We start from the raw sequence: 17,421 nt of genomic DNA, 5'->3' as shown, positions 1-17,421 counted from the left end.
TTTGAACGATACCATTGCGTTTACCATGTTGTGTAACAGAAAACAGGAAAAAAATTCCAAGTGCGATGAAATTGCAAAAAAAGTGCAATCTCATACTGGTTTTTTGTCTCTCTTTTTTGGTAGGTTCACTAAATGCTGAAACTGACCTGCCATTATGATTCTCCAGGTCATTACGAGTTCATAGACACCAAACATGTATAGGTTCTCTTTCTCCTACGCCTCATTGGGGGACACAGGACCATGGGTGTTATGCTGCTGCCACTAGGAGGACACTAAGTAAACACAGAAAGAATAGCTCCTCCCCTGCAGTATACACCCTCCTGCTGGCTCTCAGTGAACCAGTTCTTGCTTAGGGTCTGCTTTCAGACCCCACCGTTTTTATTTTATCTTTTTACTTTTTATTCTATGTTTCCTTAACGGAGCGAATGGGGGCGACGGTTACTTTCTAGGTTCCGATCTCCCCCGAACCATCAACAGGCAAGTACGTGGAGCGTTCCTCCCATATCCTTTCCTGCAACGTTGGATGCCAGCCCTGAGCTCATCTTGCGGGCGACAGTTCCTTCGCGTTCCGATCTCCCCCCCCCCCCTTCTTCCATAGCAGGCGACCACATGGCGTAGCCCTCCATCTACCTCTCCTGGAGCCAGATGCATAGCCAGACATGATATATATGGCGTCTGTGCAGCCCCCCTCTGCATCACCACTGATATAGCGGTTGACGCATGGCGGCAGAAGCTCTCCACCCCCTCCCTGACCATGGCGACGGTGGATTGAGCACCGGCCCACCGCATCTACCGTGAGTACACTGCGGGGTCCTAGGCGCTAGGGGGGTCCTGGTCCCCAGGTATGGGAGGTCCGCACCTTAAGCCTGTGTCTGTGGGTGGTCTGTAGTGCGGCAACCCCACGAAGGAGTGCAGCTAATGATGGCGCTAATAGCAGTCGCGGCGCTGCAGACCGCAACCGCAGAAGAAAGGAAAAGAAAAAAATAAATAAATTTTTTTCCCTCAATACAGACTGGAGTTTTGGCCACGCCCACCAGCAGTTAGCCCCACCCACTTTTCCTGGTGCTTCTCGTTCCCTGTGATGAGCTCCCACTTCCTGGTCTCGGCGGCCATCTTGGGACACCCACAGCCCTGATGCTGCAGCACTGCTCCAGCGTTTCCTATCACAGCCCTCAGGACTAGCGTTTTTCTCTGCCTACACTGCGGACCTGCCCTGGGGACTCAAGACACAGGACCTGGGTAAGCTGCAGACACATTTACTATGTCTCAACCAAAGCCTCACAAAAAGTCTGGGAAAACCCACACTGTATTTTTCGCTGCATGTACCTTGTAAGGTATCATTACCCCGGGGTCACAATACTGCATTGTGCACAGCTTGTGAACCGGTGACTGCTCAGGAACCACCTGTTGCTGATAATGAACCCAGTGAGCCTAGTCCCCCTGAGTGGGCTACCTCCCTTTCTCGGTCTATGGCATCCCTGGCAAAAGCGTTAGACTCTTTCCGAGACCCTTCCTGTAACCAGGGCACTAATACGGACGACGCTTCTGATGGTCAGAACCCCTCGTACTCCAGGGGTCGTACCTTGCCAAGGAGTTCTCACTCTTCCAGGAAAAGGACTCATGCCATATCCCCAGACCATCAACGGTTTTCAGGTTCTGAGAGCTCCATTTCGCGCTCCCCTTCCATTGGGGCTAGTAGAGAACCTGTTTCAGAGGACGATTCTGATATGTCCCTAGATCAGGAATTTCATCACGATCAGGAGACTCTCGACTCTCTAATTGAGTCAGTGAATAAGGCTTTGAGAATTGAGGAGGAACCCTTATCTAAAACGGATCATGCCGTGTCCTTTAAGAGGACCAAACGAGCTCACAGAGTGTTCGCCACTCATCCCGAGTTTAAGCAAATTGTTGAATCTCACAGGATCCGTCCAGATAAACGATTCACAGGGCAGAAGCCCATGGAGTCCAAATATCCCTTTGCCCAGGATCTAAGAAAAGATTGGTCACAATCTCCTCCAGTAGATCTTCCGGTATCGCGCCTGGCTACGAAATCTGTTTTATCCTCCTCGGAGGGCGCCTCTATTAAAAATCCAACCGATCGTCAGATCGACAATATGGCGCTTTCAGCCTTTGAATCCTCAGCGGCCGCACTCTTTCCATCTTTTGCCGCTACGTGGGTGGCTAAGGCTATGACCCACTGGGCTGAGGTCTTGTCTTCAGCAGTACTGGATACCAATCTTCCCCCCGAGGTAGCAGACCTCGCTACTCAGATAGCCAGAGCTGGAGATTTTGTAGTGACCGCGTCCCTGGATGCCGCTGACTGCGCTTCTCAAGCAGCAGCAAATGCCATCACCATCCGGAGGTCCTTATGGCTCAGGGACTGGCGTGCGGATTCTACTTCTAAAAAGTCATTGACTTCTCTTCCATATCAGAGCGGTCGCCTTTTTGTCGAAAAGCTCGACCAGTTAATTTCTGACGCCACTGGAGGGAAGAGTAAATTTCTTCCACAACAGAGACCCTCTCGTTCCTTTCGGAACCTGCAACCACAGGCTCGGTCCCGATTTTTTTCGTTGCAACTCAAACTGATCTTCTACTTCCACATCTCCCGGTTCCGGCTGGGCACAACGTGGAGACAGAGGTTCACAGGCCTCTTTTAAGCCTTCCCCTTCATGGAGAGGCAGACCAAGGCAGCCGGGATCCAGAGGCGCCAGAACGGGCAGACCTTCCACACAATGACTCCCTGCGGTATCCAGGGGACACCCTCAAAGTAGGCGGCCACCTGCTTTCCTTCAGTGCTGCGTGGCTCTCGGTCGTTCACGACGAGTGGGTTCGCGATCTAGTGTCCTCCGGATACAAGATAGATCTCTTATCTCGTCCTCCAAACCGTTTTTTCCGGTCTTCTCCTCCCATGGCAAAAGCATCGGAGTTCTTCAAAGCTATAAGCGCTCTGAGAAAAGACGGAGTTATTATTCCGGTCCCTCAAAGCGAAAGGTTTCAAGGTTTTTATTCAAACCTCTTCATTGTTCCAAAGAAGGACGGTACAGTACGGCCCATACTGGACCTAAAACTGCTGAACAAGTTCGTCAGGGTACGATGGTTCCGGATGGAATCGCTTCGTTCTTCATCACCTCCATGGAAAAAGGCGAGTTCCTGGCGTCTATAGACAACCAGGACGCATGCCTCCATATTCCTATTTTACCTTCTCACCAAAGGTTTCTTCGCTTCGCAGTTCAGGAAGATCACTTCCAATTCGTTGCTCTGCCCTTTGACCTCGCCACCGCTCCCAGGGTATTCACCAAGGTCATGGCGGCTGCCGTGGCCATACTCCACACCCGAGGAGTGATGGCGCTCCCGTATTTAGACGATATCCTCATCAAAGGCCCCTCTTGCCGCTCCTGCAAGGAAGCCGTGGCCATCACAATAGATACCCTTTCTCGCCTGGGTTGGAAGATAAACTTCAAAAAATCTTCCCCAGTGCCGGCTCAGCGAATTTCCTTTCTAGGAATGATACTCGACTCGTCCCGAGGGTTGGTTCTTCCCCCGGAAAAGATCTCCGTCTTACAGCGAGAAGCTCAGAAGCTCTCTCAGCCTCGCTCTCACTCTCTGCGTTTCAGTATGAGAGTCCTCAGCAGGATGGTAGCAGCTATGAAGGCGGTTCCATTTGCCCAACTACACCTCCGTCCTCTACAGCATGCCCTCCTGGCTGTTTGGGACAGGAACCCGTTCTCCCTAGACCGTCGGTTCCTCCTTCCCCAGCGAGTCAGACAGTCTCTCAGGTGGTGGACATTGAAATCCTCCCTAAATCTAGGGAAGTCTTTTTTTCCAGTACACTGGCTGGATGGGCTGAGGAAAACCGCTCAATGATCTCTGCGGTTCACATCCCGGGAGTGGACAATTGGGAGGCAGACTTCCTCAGTCGGCAATGCCTCGACTCCGGGGAGTGGTCTCTCCATCCGGAGATCTTCCACCAGATCTGCTGTCGTTGGGGAACCCCGGACGTGGATCTGATGGCCTCACGGCTGAATTCCAAGGTTCCCAACTTCATGGCTCGGTCCCACGATCCGGCAGCCATCGGGGCAGGCGCTCTTGTACTCCTGTGGCATCATTTTCTGCTTCCGTACATATTTCCCCCGCTTCCTCTCCTGCCGAGAGTCATCAAGAAAATCAGAGCGGAGAGGGTACCGGTAATCCTGATAGCGTCAGATTGGCTGCGCCGGGCAAGGTATGCGGAACTAGTTCAACTAGTTGCCGACTTACCCTGGCGATTACCGATTCGCGCAGATCTGCTATCTCAAGGCCCCTTTTATCACCAGAACTCAGAGGCCCTGTGTTTGCCGGCATGGCCGTTGAGTCCTCCTGGGTCCTAACCAAGGCAGGTTTCTCTCCAGAAGTCATAGCTACCATGATCAGCGCTAGTAAGCCTACGTCTATGCGTATCTATCATCGCACTTGGAAGGCTTTCTTTTCATGGTGTAGCGACCGAGGACGTTCTCCTCTACATTTTTCCATCTCTTCCATTCTCGAGTTCTTACAAACGGGTTTGGACTTGGGTCTCGCCCTTAGTTCTCTCAAGGGGCAGATCTCAGCTCTGTCTGTTCTCTTCCAACGCAGGATTGCCAACAGATTACAGGTCAAGACGTTTATTCAGGGGGTCTCCCATCGGGCGCCCCCCTATAGGATACCGTTGGAACCATGGGACCTTAACCTTGTCCTCAGAGTCTTGCAACAGGCTCCTTTCGAACCTGTACAGGAGGTTTCCTTGTCTCATCTTTCATGGAAAGTTGCCTTTCTAGTTGCGGTCACCTCTATAAGACGAGTCTCCGAGCTGGCGGCTCTGTCCTCTCCGGTTCCGTTCCTGAACTTTCACCAGGATAAAGTGGTTTTGAGGACATCCCCCTCTTTTCTACCGAAAGTTGTATCCTCTTTTCATCTCAATGAGGAGATTGTCTTACCGTCACTCTGTCTGGCACCAGTCCATCGCATCGAGAAGGCCCTTCACACACTGGATTTAGTGAGAGCTCTTAGGAGATACATCTCGCGGACAGCGGGATAGTACGTCCGAGGTCAGATCCCCTGCTTTGATGCAGGGCACCGGCGGTGAGCCCGCTTCAAAGCCGGGACATGTCAGCTGTTTTGAGCAGCTGACATGTGCCCGCAATAGCGGCGGGTGAAACGCAGACAGCGGCATTTAACCGGCGCTTCCGGCCGGGCGGCCGGAAATGAGCGCATCGCCGACCCCCGTCACATGGTTGGAGGTCGGCGATGCTTCAGAATAGTAACCATAGAGGTCCTTGAGACCTCTATGGTTACTGATCCCCGGCAGCTGTGAGCGCCACCCTGTGGTCGGCGCTCACAGCACACCTGCATTTCTGCTACACAGCAGCGATCTGATGATCGCTGCTATGTAGCAGAGCCGATCGAGTTGTGCCAGCTTCTAGCCTCCCATGGAGGCTATTGAAGCATGGCAGAAGAAAAAAAAAAAAAAGTAAAAAAAATGTGAAAAAAAATAAAAGTTTAAATCACCCCTCTTTCGCCCCAATCAAAATAAATCAATAAAAAAATTATCAAACCTACACATATTTGGTATCGCCACGTTCAGAATCGCCCGATCAATAAAAAAAAGCATTAACCTGATCGCTAAACGGCGTAACGAGAAAAAAATTCGAAACGCCAGAATTACGTTTTTTTGGTCGCCGTGACATTGCATTAAAATGCAATAATGGGCGATCAAAAGAACGTATCTGCACCAAAATGGTATAATTAAAAACGCCGGCTCGGCACGCAAAAAATAAGCCCTCAACCGACCCCAGATCATGAAAAATGGAGACGCTACGGGTATCAGAAAATGGCGCAATTTTATTTTTTTAAGCAAAGTTTGGAATTTTTTTTCCACCACTTAGATAAAAAAATAACCTAGTCATGTTAGGTGTCTATGAACTCGTACTGACCTGGAGAATTATAATGGCAGGTCAGTTTTAGCATTTAGTGAACCTAGCAAAAAAGCCAAACAAAAAACGAGTGTGGGACTGCACTTTTTTGCAATTTCACCGCACTTGGAATTTTTTCCCGTTTTCTAGTACATGACACGGTAAAACCAATGATTTCGTTCAAAGGTACAACTCGTCCTGCAAAAATTAAGCCCTCACATGGCCAAATTGACGGAAAAATAAAAAAGTTATGGCTCTGGGAAGGAGGGGAGCAAAAACGAACATGGAAAAATGGAAAATTCCAAGGTCATGAAGGGGTTAATGGACCTTAATGTGCTTTTTGAGCCACTCATTTGTTGCCTTGGCTGCATGTTTTGTTGATTGACAGTCATTTTGTATTTCTTCCATTTTCTTACTATTGCACCAACAGTTGTCTCCTTCTCACCCAGCATCTTACTTATGGTTTTGTTGCCCTTTCCAGCTTTGTGCAGGTCTATGATCTTGTCCCTGACATCCTTAGCATCCTTAGAAAGCTCTTTGGTCTTACCCATGTTGTAGAGGTCAGAGTCTGACTGATTGAGTCTGTGGACAGGAGTCTTTTATAAAGGTGACTGTGTAAGACCGCTGTCTTTAATGCAGGTAACGAGTTGATTAGGAGCGTCTAACTGGTCTGTAGGAGCCAGAACTCTTAATGGTTTGTAGGGGATCAAATACTTATTCCTCACTGCAAAATGCAAATAAATTTATGTAATTTATACAATGTGATTTTCTGGATTTTATGTTAGAGATAGAATATCACAATGTTAAAATTAACCTACCCTTAAAATTATAGACTGCTCATGTCCTTGTCAGTGGGCAAATTTATAAAATCAGCAAGGGATCAAATACTTATTTCCCCCACTGTGTGTGTGAGATCGGGAAGAGCCACTGCTCAAGCTCCAAAAGTTAGTTTTAGGATATCGCACATAAGCTGTAATGTGCTCCTGATCTGTACCCTAATTTGCTATCTGTTTGTCAGTTCCAGAGCCTTTTGGAGGAGCCATTATAATCGGTCAGGAATCTATAACTTACCACAATGGTGAGAAATACTTGGCTATAGCTCCTCCAATTATTAAGGTGAGTTTTCACACATGAACGTAACTTTTCCATTATAAATACATTATGTGTAATTGGATGTTTACATATATATCTCTAATCATATAATACATGTATGTTTTCTTTTTTTACAGCAAAGTACAATTGTGTGTCATAATCGTGTAGATGTCAATGGCTCACGCTATCTTCTTGGGGACATGGAAGGTCGCTTGTTTATGTTGCTTCTGGAGAAGGAAGAGCAGATGGATGGAAGTGTCACTCTCAAGGACCTCCGAGTGGAACTTTTGGGGGAGGTAGGAGACATTTATCATGCACGTCATGCCTGGATTATTTATGTTTCTGCTTATGGCAAGGTTCTGCTTCTAGAATAGGTATGCTGTAAGTCAAGGGTCTCAAATTCAGTGCAATAATAAATGGGCTGCACGTAGAAAAAAAATTATGAAGAGCCATGCTTTTTGCGGTAGAAATGATATTTTCTGTGATGCCAATATTTTTCTATATTACTTTTTGATCATCTATTTATTTATTTATTTATTTTTATTTTCTTTAATGGTGTTTATCATATTGGTTATGATACAGACCTTTGTAGTAATTCTGTCCCCTATCCTGTAATAATGTCCCCAGCTTGTAGTAATGTCCCCATTCTAGGCCCATCTTGTAGTAATGTCCCCATCCTGGGCCCATTTTGTAGTAATGTTGCCATCCTGGACTCATCTTGTAGTAATTTCCCCATCCTGGGCCCATCTTGTAGTAACGTCCTGGGCCCATCTTGCAGTAATGTCGTCATCCTGGGCCCATCTTGTAGTAATGTCCCCATCCTGGGCCCATCTTGTAGTAATGTCCCCATCCTGGGCCCATCTTGTAGTAATGTCCCCATCCTGGGCCCATCTTGTAGTAATGTCCCCATCCTGGGCCCACCTTGTAGTAATGTCCCCATCCTGGGCCCATCTTGTAGTAATGTCCCAATCCTGGGCCCATCTAGTAGTAATGTCGCCATCCTGGTCCCATCTTGCAGTAATGTCCCCATCCTGGTCCCATCTTGCAGTAATGTCCCCATCCTGGGCCCATCTTGCAGTAATGTCCCCATCCTGGGCCCATTTTGTAGTAATGTCCCCATCCTGGGCCCATCTTGTAGTAATGGGCCCAGCTTGTAGTAATGTCCCCATCCTGGGCCCAGCTTGTAGTAATGTCCCCATCCTGGGCCCAGCTTGTAGTAATGTCCCCATCCTGGGCCCAGCTTGTAGTAATGTCTCCATCTTGTAACAATTACCCACATTTTGTCGCTCTTTACACACAGACAATAAATAATTCTTCTCACTTGACCGCGCTTCCTCGGTGAACAGCGTCCTCTTCCTTCTCCACCGCTAAGGCAGCGTCAGTGCCAGTTGCCGGCCTCTGATTGGCTGGTACTGGTATTACGATGCAGAGAGCCAGTCCTCAGATGCACATTCACTTGAAAAGGAACGCTGACATCGGCAGCCCCTGGACCAGGCTGTGATCGTCTCATGGGCCTGAGGGTCGCACAGTGGGCCCTCGGGGGGCTGTCCAGGCTGCATGTTTGAGACCCTTGGTCTAAGTACTGTACTACATGTACTGATGTCTTTTATATAAACCTGTAGTCGCTGGTTGTCTGTGACCCATGCCTCACTACCTGTGGGCAGATTGTCATTCCGCTCTGCGGCCCCATAAATCACATAAATAATCTTTTGTCTGTTGCAGACCTCCATTGCAGAATGTCTCACTTACTTGGATAATGGAGTAGTGTTTGTAGGCTCTCGGCTTGGAGATTCCCAACTGGTAAAGGTGAGCTGACGGTTCAAAATAATGTAAAGCATACTGTATGTCATTGTGTGGCGCCTCCTGGGAGAGCTGGCATATTGCCGTATACCTCCGCTGGTACACATGTAAGGGCTGCCGAGGAGTCTTCTGCCATCACCCTTCACTTAAACACTTCAATCATCATACTTTAGGATTTTATAGTCTAATATATTTTGTAATACTAAGTTTTTTTATTAGCCCTTTAACCACTTGTACATCATCTTCATAGGTCACTAAGGCCTGTATGAAGCTGGCTCAGGAGCTGAGCCTGCTTCCTACACTGCCAGCTGCTGCAGAGCTGCCATTGCCTGTCACTGTAGGAACCAGAGCTAGCTCTGATCTTTGCCGTTTAACTACCACTGCCCATCTCTGACAGTGTCACCTATATGATGATCACAGGGATGTAATGTGCAATGTGTTCATGCTGTAGGCCTGCTAATTGCCACTATAGTCTTCTAGTGAAGGACAGCCAAAGACTGAGCTTTACAGGAGAGCTGCCATTACACTCTATGTTGCAATATTGGTTTTTGGTTGCCACATAGCCATTTTTGATTGCTACACTTCCCCCAAAAAAAATACAATTAAGTCATCAAAACATCATTTGTACCTCAAAATGGTACCAATAAAAACAGACCTCACCCAGCCCCATGGTCGTAAAAATAAAAAGGTACGGGTCTCAAAAAAAGATACGCACAAAAATGAAAAATGTCTGGGTCCTCTAGTAAGGAGGGTGGCTCATATTTCTAATTTTAGTTGCCAGGATACTTTAAGCCCTTAAAGGCTGAGCTTACTTTGGTCATAAGAAACAAGAGTAATCTTTCATATTTTGCTTCCGTAATTTTTTTTAGACCACATAATTATTTGAGGCCATGTTTCTTAGGATATGTTTTTGAGTAAATATATCAATTTTGTCTAATTTCTATGAATTTTATATAGCCTTGTCTGTGTACAGTTCATTAGTCTGTATATAAAATGCACAGGCATCTGCCAGTCATTGTCACTAGTCAGCCCTAGGGGGCTTCAGGCCCAAGTTCAGTAAGTCCTCCCAAGTTTAACCCCTTAACGACCAGGGGTATTTCAATTTTTGAATTTCTGATTTTTGCTCCCTTCCCAGAGCCATAACTTTTTTTTATTTTCCTGTCAATATGGCCATGTGAGGTTTGTTTTTTGCGGGGATGAGTTCTACTTTTGAAGGACACCATTGGATTTAACATATCGTACACTGGAAAACGGGGAAAAAATTCCAAGTGAGGTAAAATTGCAAAAAAAAGTGCAATTTGTTTTTTACCATGTTCCCTAAATGCTAAAACTGACCTTATGATTCTCCAGGTCGTTAAGTGGTGAAAAACAACTCCCTAATTTGTTAAAAAAAAGATATGAATAAATGGCGCCATTTTCCAAGACCTGTAGCGTCTCCATTTTTCGTGATCTGGGGCTGGGTGGGGGCTTATTTTTTGCGCCCTGAGCTGATATTTTTATAGATACCATTTTGGTGTAGTTACAATCTCTTTATCGCCCGTTATTGCATTTTATTGCAATATAGCGGCGACCAAAAAACCCCCATAATTCTGGCGTTTTGAACTTCTCGTTACACCGTTTAGCGATCGGGTTAATTCTTTTTTTATATTGATAGATCGGGCGATTCTGAAAGCATCAATACGTATATTTTATTTTTTCATATTGAATGGCACGAAGGGGGGTGATTTGAAATTTTTATATTTTTAAAAACTTATTTTTTTCTACTTTTTGCATGCTTCAATAGTCTCCATGGGAGACTAGAATCTGCAGTACTTTGATTGCCTCTGCTACACACAGATGATGATCAGATCGCCTGTGTGTAGCAGAATTGCTTACTTGCCCGTGGTCGGCGCTCATAGCAATCTGGCAATGACAACCATAGAGGCCTGCTGCAGACCTCGGCTTGTCATGACAACCCATCGGTGGCACGCGATCATGTGGCGGGATTAGCTACGCGCGAGATCAGCTGTCATGTGCCTGGAAAGGAGCGGGCTCAGCGCTGGAGCCCGCACCAAACAGGGGGCGTCTGACATAGGCGTACTATTACGCCCAATGTTGGAAAGGGGTTAAAGGGAACCTGTCATGTGAAAAAAATGCTATTGTCCTGCAGATATGGAGATAATCTGTATGTTAAAGGGAACCTGTCAGCAGTATTGTACTCAGTAAACTACACACAGTGACAGGTTGGTGCTGTTATACTGATTAAAATGACACCTTGGTTGATGCAATCCATCTTGTGGTTGTGTAATCTTTATCCTCCGTTTTCAGTTAATGATATTGTGGGGCGGCCTGTGGGCAGGGCTGTGGGGGGTCTTCATGTGGTGGTCAGCTTAGCTAATCATCAGAATGGCTGATCTCTGTGACCTGTCCCCTATTTTATATACTGAATATAATATGGTCTGAAAAAAAAATTATCACATTCATCGGGCAGCATGTGTTGCTGTAGCATGATACGGGGGATAATATGCATATTTTCGTTTTACTTAGACATATAGTTTTGTTTAAGAAAAATGTTTGTCTTTTTTTTTTTTCAAACAAAATGGTGCCAGTGGCCGCGTCTACATAGTAGCATCTATTGTGTTCCAATAGATTTACTGTGCAGGCGTCAGCGCCATTTTGGCAGAGAAAAAAAAGTCTTCATCAAGATGGCGGCATCTGCACAGTAACCTCTATCCAAAAGCGATTTTGTTTAAAAAAAAAAAAAATCTGAAACACAACTATAAGTCAGAATAAAATGAAAATATGCATATTCTCCCGCTTATCATGTTACAGTGCCTGCCTGATGACTGATTTTTTTTTCACACCATATTATGTTCATTATGTAAACTAGGGGGCAGGTCAGTGAGGGATCAGTGACCTGTCAGGAGCCATACTGGTGAATATCTAATCAGCACCACATGAATCCCCCACAGGCCGCCCCAGAGCACGAGCATATCATTAACTGAAAACTGACAATACAGATTACACAACAACCACAAGAGTGATTCCATCAACCAAGGTTTCATTGTAATCAGTATAATGGCGCCGACCTGACACTGTAGGTTACTGAGCACAATCCTGCTGACGGGTTCCCTGTAATAGTGTTCTAAACCTGCCCGGCGCCGGCATTTAAGCCCTCGTTGCCAGGAGGAAATGAACTTTATTCCTCCTGGTAGCGTTTCAGACATAGTGGTGGCATCGGGGTGGGTTCAGTCACAGCCCCCCATCACTGACTGACAGCCGGCTCTATTAACTCATCCTGTTGTCAGTCAGTGCTGGGGTGCGGTTAGAGCCGGGGTCTAAGTGCTGGCACCAGGCAGGTTCAGAACACTATTAACCAGCAGATTAACCCCCTATCTACAGGTTACTACATTTTTTCTTATGACAGGTTCCCTTTAACAGGCAATAGCATCAGGTGCTGGCAGAGACTGGATGAAGAGTGCCGTTCAGGGGTTACCCTACTGGGATCTGAGTATTTTCAGATGCCGGCATCTCCTGCAGGAGTGTGGATGCCAATCACAAATGCACATCCACACAGTTGTTGTCCTTGTGCACTCAGATGTCCTACAACCAGCGGTTTTCTTTTTTTTATTGCTCCACTGGAGTGGTGCTGTAGATGTAATTCCCCTGCCCCGTCTCATACTCGCTTGCTGCCGCCTCCATCCTCTCCAGTGTTGCTCACATCGGTCTCTGGCGAAAATTGACCTGTCAGCAGCTCCAGTGTTTCATGCAGCGTGCCAGAGGTCACTTCTCACACATCTGAGAGCCTTTCTCTGGCCTCGTTCTGGTTCTTATAGACTTGCAGTGAGCTCTTGTTACATAACTTCTGACTTCCAGCTGGTCAGAAGCTGCTCTCACAAGATGGTGGTGCTGGACCAGAGCGGCGTCTGTAAAACGTGAAGCCGCCGGAAAATGAGTATAAAAACAGGGACTGGAGGCTTACATTTAAAGTGCCACTCCAGCAATGAAACCAAAAAAAAATTGAGTGGCGCTTTAAACAGGTAAAATACAGGGGCTGTCTACCAAAAACCGTTGCTCAAAACTAATTATAGCATTTTAAAATAATTACCATATTTTTTGGACTATAAGACGCACCTAGATTTTAGAGAAGAAATTAGGGAAAAAATTGAAGCCAGAAATGTGGTCAATTCTTTACTTAATATACCCTATCCTGGTATATATGGTACCCTCATCTACATCCTGATACACATGGCTCCTTCATCCCCATCCTGGTATGTATAGCCCCCTCATCCTCCTACTGGTGTGCAAGGCTCCCTAATCCCTATCCTGGTAGGAATGGTCATCCTCATCCCTATCCTGGTAGGAATGGTCGCCCTCATCCCTATCCTGGCAGGAATGGTCGCCCTCATCCCTATCCTGGCAGGAATGGTCGCCCTATCCTGGCAGGAATGGTCGCCCTCATCCCTATCCTGGCAGGAATGGTCGCCCTCATCCCTATCCTGGAATGGTCGCCCTCATCCCTATCCTGGCAGGAATGGTCGCCCTCATCCCTATCCTGGCAGGAATGGTCGCCCTCATCCCTATCCTGATATGAAGCGTGCCCATCTTATCCTGGTATGCCGGGCCCCCTTCCCCGTCCTGGTATGCATGGCCTCATCCTTATTTTGGTTTGATTGGTCCCCACAACCCATACTGGTGTGCATGGCCCCATCCGAAAACATTAAAAAAAACCCAAACCATTACACTTACCTTCTCGGCGCTCCTTTGCAGCATCTTGTTCCGATGTCAGCAGCTGCTTTATGCTTGTAAGCAGCGCATGGCAGGGACTTCATATTCTGCTTGCAAGCTGAAGGGCAGCTGCCGGAATACTGTCTGCTCTGCACAATGGGACTGTGTGCGTGGAGAGCAGTGAGTATTCATTGCTCTTTAATAGTGAGCGCAGTGTCAGCCAGAGCCTTCCTGCAGCTTCCGACGGTCACGTGTGCTGCTACTTAGGAGAAATGAATATTCATCGCATTCCACTCCCATGGCCGTGAAATGCAGTGAATATTCTTTTCTCTTTAGCAGCGGGCACAGGAGTTAGCCGGAGCAGCCGGCTCCTGCCTCTGTGACCCACTGCTGCTTCACCACCTCCCCACCACAGCCAGAGCCGGTACATCCGAACTATAAGATGCACCTCCAATTTCCCTCCACATTTTTTGAGGGAAAAAAGTGCCTTATAGTCCGAAAAATACGGTATATTTGCAATATACTAAAATAAATGGTTCCATTAAAGGCAGCCTGTCAGAAATGCTACGTATCTTCAGAGACTGTATAGGGGTTATCTGCAGGTACAAGGCATTTAAATTCTACAGGAAGAAAATGAGGTTTTGTCCTCCTTGCTGTAGGTGCTGCTATAGTCACCTATAGGCAGCTGTGATCCCTCCCTGGCACACTGATGGACAGCCAGCCGAGCAGCGTGTGTGTGCAGATCTGGCTGTCAGTCAGTGTTACAGTGAGTGATTACAGAGAATGCATGAAGGACAATTCCAGCTTCTGGTAAAACCAATTCTTTAAACTTCATTCCATAAGAAAGGTAAAAAATTAGATCCAAGGCAGATATGTGAAAAGTGAGGCGCTTCGAGAGTACACAAGCGTTCTTTGTCAGAGCTAGTTTGTTAGAAAACGCCAACTTGGCTACGACTGCTGGTAAACTGGCAATTCCTCCTTTTTTTAGTGAGTGATTATAGTCTTGTTCCCTGTATAATGAGTGTTGACTGTGACCTCTCCTTGCACTGCCCAGTGCCTTTCTCCCTGTAGGCAGCCGGCTGAGCAGGTTATAGGCACTACTTACCTGCACACCACCTCTACACTTGCAGGTCAATGGCATATCTGGATGTGACCGGTCTCCTTTAATAGTAGAGTCCTCTTGTCTCTCCTGTAGGTGGAGGCAGGTCTTCTTCAGTAGTGGGTGCACATGCCCAGTATCTCCCCGGCTCACGCGGTGCCGTGATCTGACAGTGATGAGGCCGATACTGTGCGCTAATGATTGGAGAAGTGGAGCATGTGCAGTACATGTAACGAGCGGTGATCAGAGAGCGATAGATATCAACATAGATTTATAGAACATAGATAAAAAGAAGATAGATCTGGTGGGGGGTGACCTTTTTTCCCAATTTGTGTGATTACCCCTTTAAATGCTTGTTTAGGAGGAGATAGATGAGTGTGTTTGTGGTGTGCTATTATCCTGCACTGATTTTCCATCATTTCCGCACATATTACACCTGTGGGGCCATGTTACCACAACTCCTTTTTCAATAAAAGCATTTTAGGAATATTTCGAACTACATGAAATAAATCAGCAGTGAAATTACCATTTGGTCTGCAGTACCTTGTTTTGCCTGTGGGTGGCTTTGTCGCTGTCTAGTTGTCTTTTGGACAGGGCTGTGGCAGTACTAAGGGTGCCGGAAGCTTACAATAAACCAGTTTTGGCAGTCTGCAATACTTGGACTGACTTAAGGTGACCGGTTTAAGTTAAGACTAGAAAATCCCTTAATGGAATCAATTCTTCAGCCTGAGCTTTCAATGACTGATCTCTTTGGCAGACGTTGGGCAGTTTTTTTTTTTTCTCTGGAGCTGCACTGGTTTATGAACTCCCCTAGAAACCAGCATGGCGTTACATCCAACCCCGAACTCTGGTGACAGAGAAATCCTGTTTGTTTGTGGCTGATGAGATGCCAGGGGCCAGGTACCCAATACACATAGAAATTTGCTTTTCTATTAATATATCTGCATAAGTTCTTGAAGTATAGCCATCTTTTCACACAACTTGTAAAAAAGCACGGTCTTACTGCCTTCATCCCAAACGACAAAGCAAGGCAGCTTTCCATGCTCATATGTCCAGGTATTGCTCTGTATCTTCTATGCTCTCTAACTTGCCATCCGCCCTTTGAGTGGGTGGCCCTTTTCACCAGCATACTGCCAGCACTATAGGTGCTGCAGCTTCATTTTCCCTCCAAATCCCAGCATGTGTTTATTTTATCCTGCCATTGTCCGATGTTTTGTCTTTCCTAGACTGAATGTCTGCCTTTCTGTTATGCCTGTATGCAGGAGCAAAGACAAGGCCCTGATTTCAGCAAATTATCAGAGGAGATGACGTTGTACAGTTACCATTTAATATCTAACTAGTAAAGTCTCTCTCCTAAAGTCTACAGTCTACATGTTTACAACCCTTAATGGCATTGTGTAACAGAATGAAGTTAACACAAATGCTTCTATATCCAGCCTTTATTATAATGAGAAGACCCTTGGCTGGGAGTTGCCCCACTTACTTAATCACTCATAATGTATTGGAAAAGTTCCCAACTTATAATGAAATATATCATAGGTCATCCTACACAAATAAAAACTAGGCCTATAAAACTGGCTACAATCAGCTTGAGGCGTGGCAACTAGGATGCTGTGTAGGAAAGATGCTGATTCCATCACTATTAAAAGGAATACTAGGTTTTTGCCACTTAATCTGAGAGCAGCATGATGTAGAGGCAGAAACACTTATTCCATCGATGTGTCACTTACTGTACTATTTGCTGTAGTTTTGATAAGCAGGAGTTTATCACTAGAGAATGAGTAAGGCCATGTGCACACGTTCAGTATTTTTCGCGTTTTTTTCGCGTTTTTTCGCTATAAAAACGTGATAAAAACGCGAAAAAAACGCTAACATATGCCTCCCATTATTTTCAGTGTATTCCGCATTTCTTGTGCAAATGTTGCATTTTTTTCCACGAAAAAATCGCATCGCGGAAAAAAAAGCAACATGTTCATTAAAAATGCGGAATTGCGGGGATTCCGCACACCTAGGAGTGCATTGATCTGCTTACTTCCCGCACGGGGCTGTGCACACCATGCGGGAACTAAGCAGATTATGTGCGGTTGGTACCCAGGGTGGAGGAGAGGAGACTCTCCTCCACGGACTGGGCACCATATAATTGGTCAAAAAAAAAGAATTAAAATAAAAAATAGTGATATACTCACCTTCGATGTCTTCCCGCCTCTCAGGTGCATGCTGCCGCTTTGGTTCCTATAGCTGGTGTGCGGTGAAGGACCTGCGATGACGTCGCGGTCCTGTGATTGGTCGCGAGACCGGTCATGTGACCGCATACGTGACCGCGACGTCATGGAAGGTCCTGCGCACACACACCAGCTATAGGAACGGACGCCGCTGAGGAGATCAGCTGTCTGCAGGTGAGTATAAGCATTTTTTTATTTTTTTTAATTATTTTTAAACATTCTATCTTTTACTATAGATGCTGCATAAGCTGCATCTATAGTAAAAAGTTGGTCACACTTGTCAAACACTATGTTTGACAAGTGTGACCAACTTGTCAGTCAGTTTTCCAAGCGATGCTACAGATCGCTTGGAAAACTTTAGCATTCTGCAAGCTAATTACGCTTGCAGAATGCTAAAAAAACCGCAAAAAAACACGCAAAAAAAAAAATGCGGATTTCTTGCAGAAAATTTCCGGTTTTCTTCAGGAAATTTCTGCAAGAAATCCGGACGTGTGTACATACCCTAAACCTGCTGCCAGGTATTCCTCCATATTCATGAGCTGTGTATAACCCCGCCCCACCACTGATTGGCAGC

General features: G+C 46.3%; 1 protein-coding gene across 2 annotated transcripts in view; it reads left to right on the top strand.

Moving 5' to 3' along the window:
* Positions 1 to 17,421, top strand: part of DDB1 (damage specific DNA binding protein 1) — a 67,002-nt gene that overhangs the window by 14,663 nt on the left and 34,918 nt on the right. For both annotated transcript variants that reach the window (XM_077288002.1, XM_077288003.1), the window contains exons 5-7: positions 6,946 to 7,043; positions 7,157 to 7,315; positions 8,742 to 8,825. In XM_077288002.1, the coding sequence (XP_077144117.1) occupies positions 6,946 to 7,043; positions 7,157 to 7,315; positions 8,742 to 8,825 (341 nt within the window). The remainder of the gene's footprint in view (positions 1 to 6,945; positions 7,044 to 7,156; positions 7,316 to 8,741; positions 8,826 to 17,421) is intronic.

Source organism: Ranitomeya variabilis, chromosome 2, assembly GCF_051348905.1.
Source record: "Ranitomeya variabilis isolate aRanVar5 chromosome 2, aRanVar5.hap1, whole genome shotgun sequence".
Taxonomy (NCBI): Eukaryota; Metazoa; Chordata; class Amphibia; order Anura; family Dendrobatidae; genus Ranitomeya; species Ranitomeya variabilis.
Note: the sequence above shows the minus strand (reverse complement) of the source record. Positions and strands in the feature narration are given on the sequence as shown.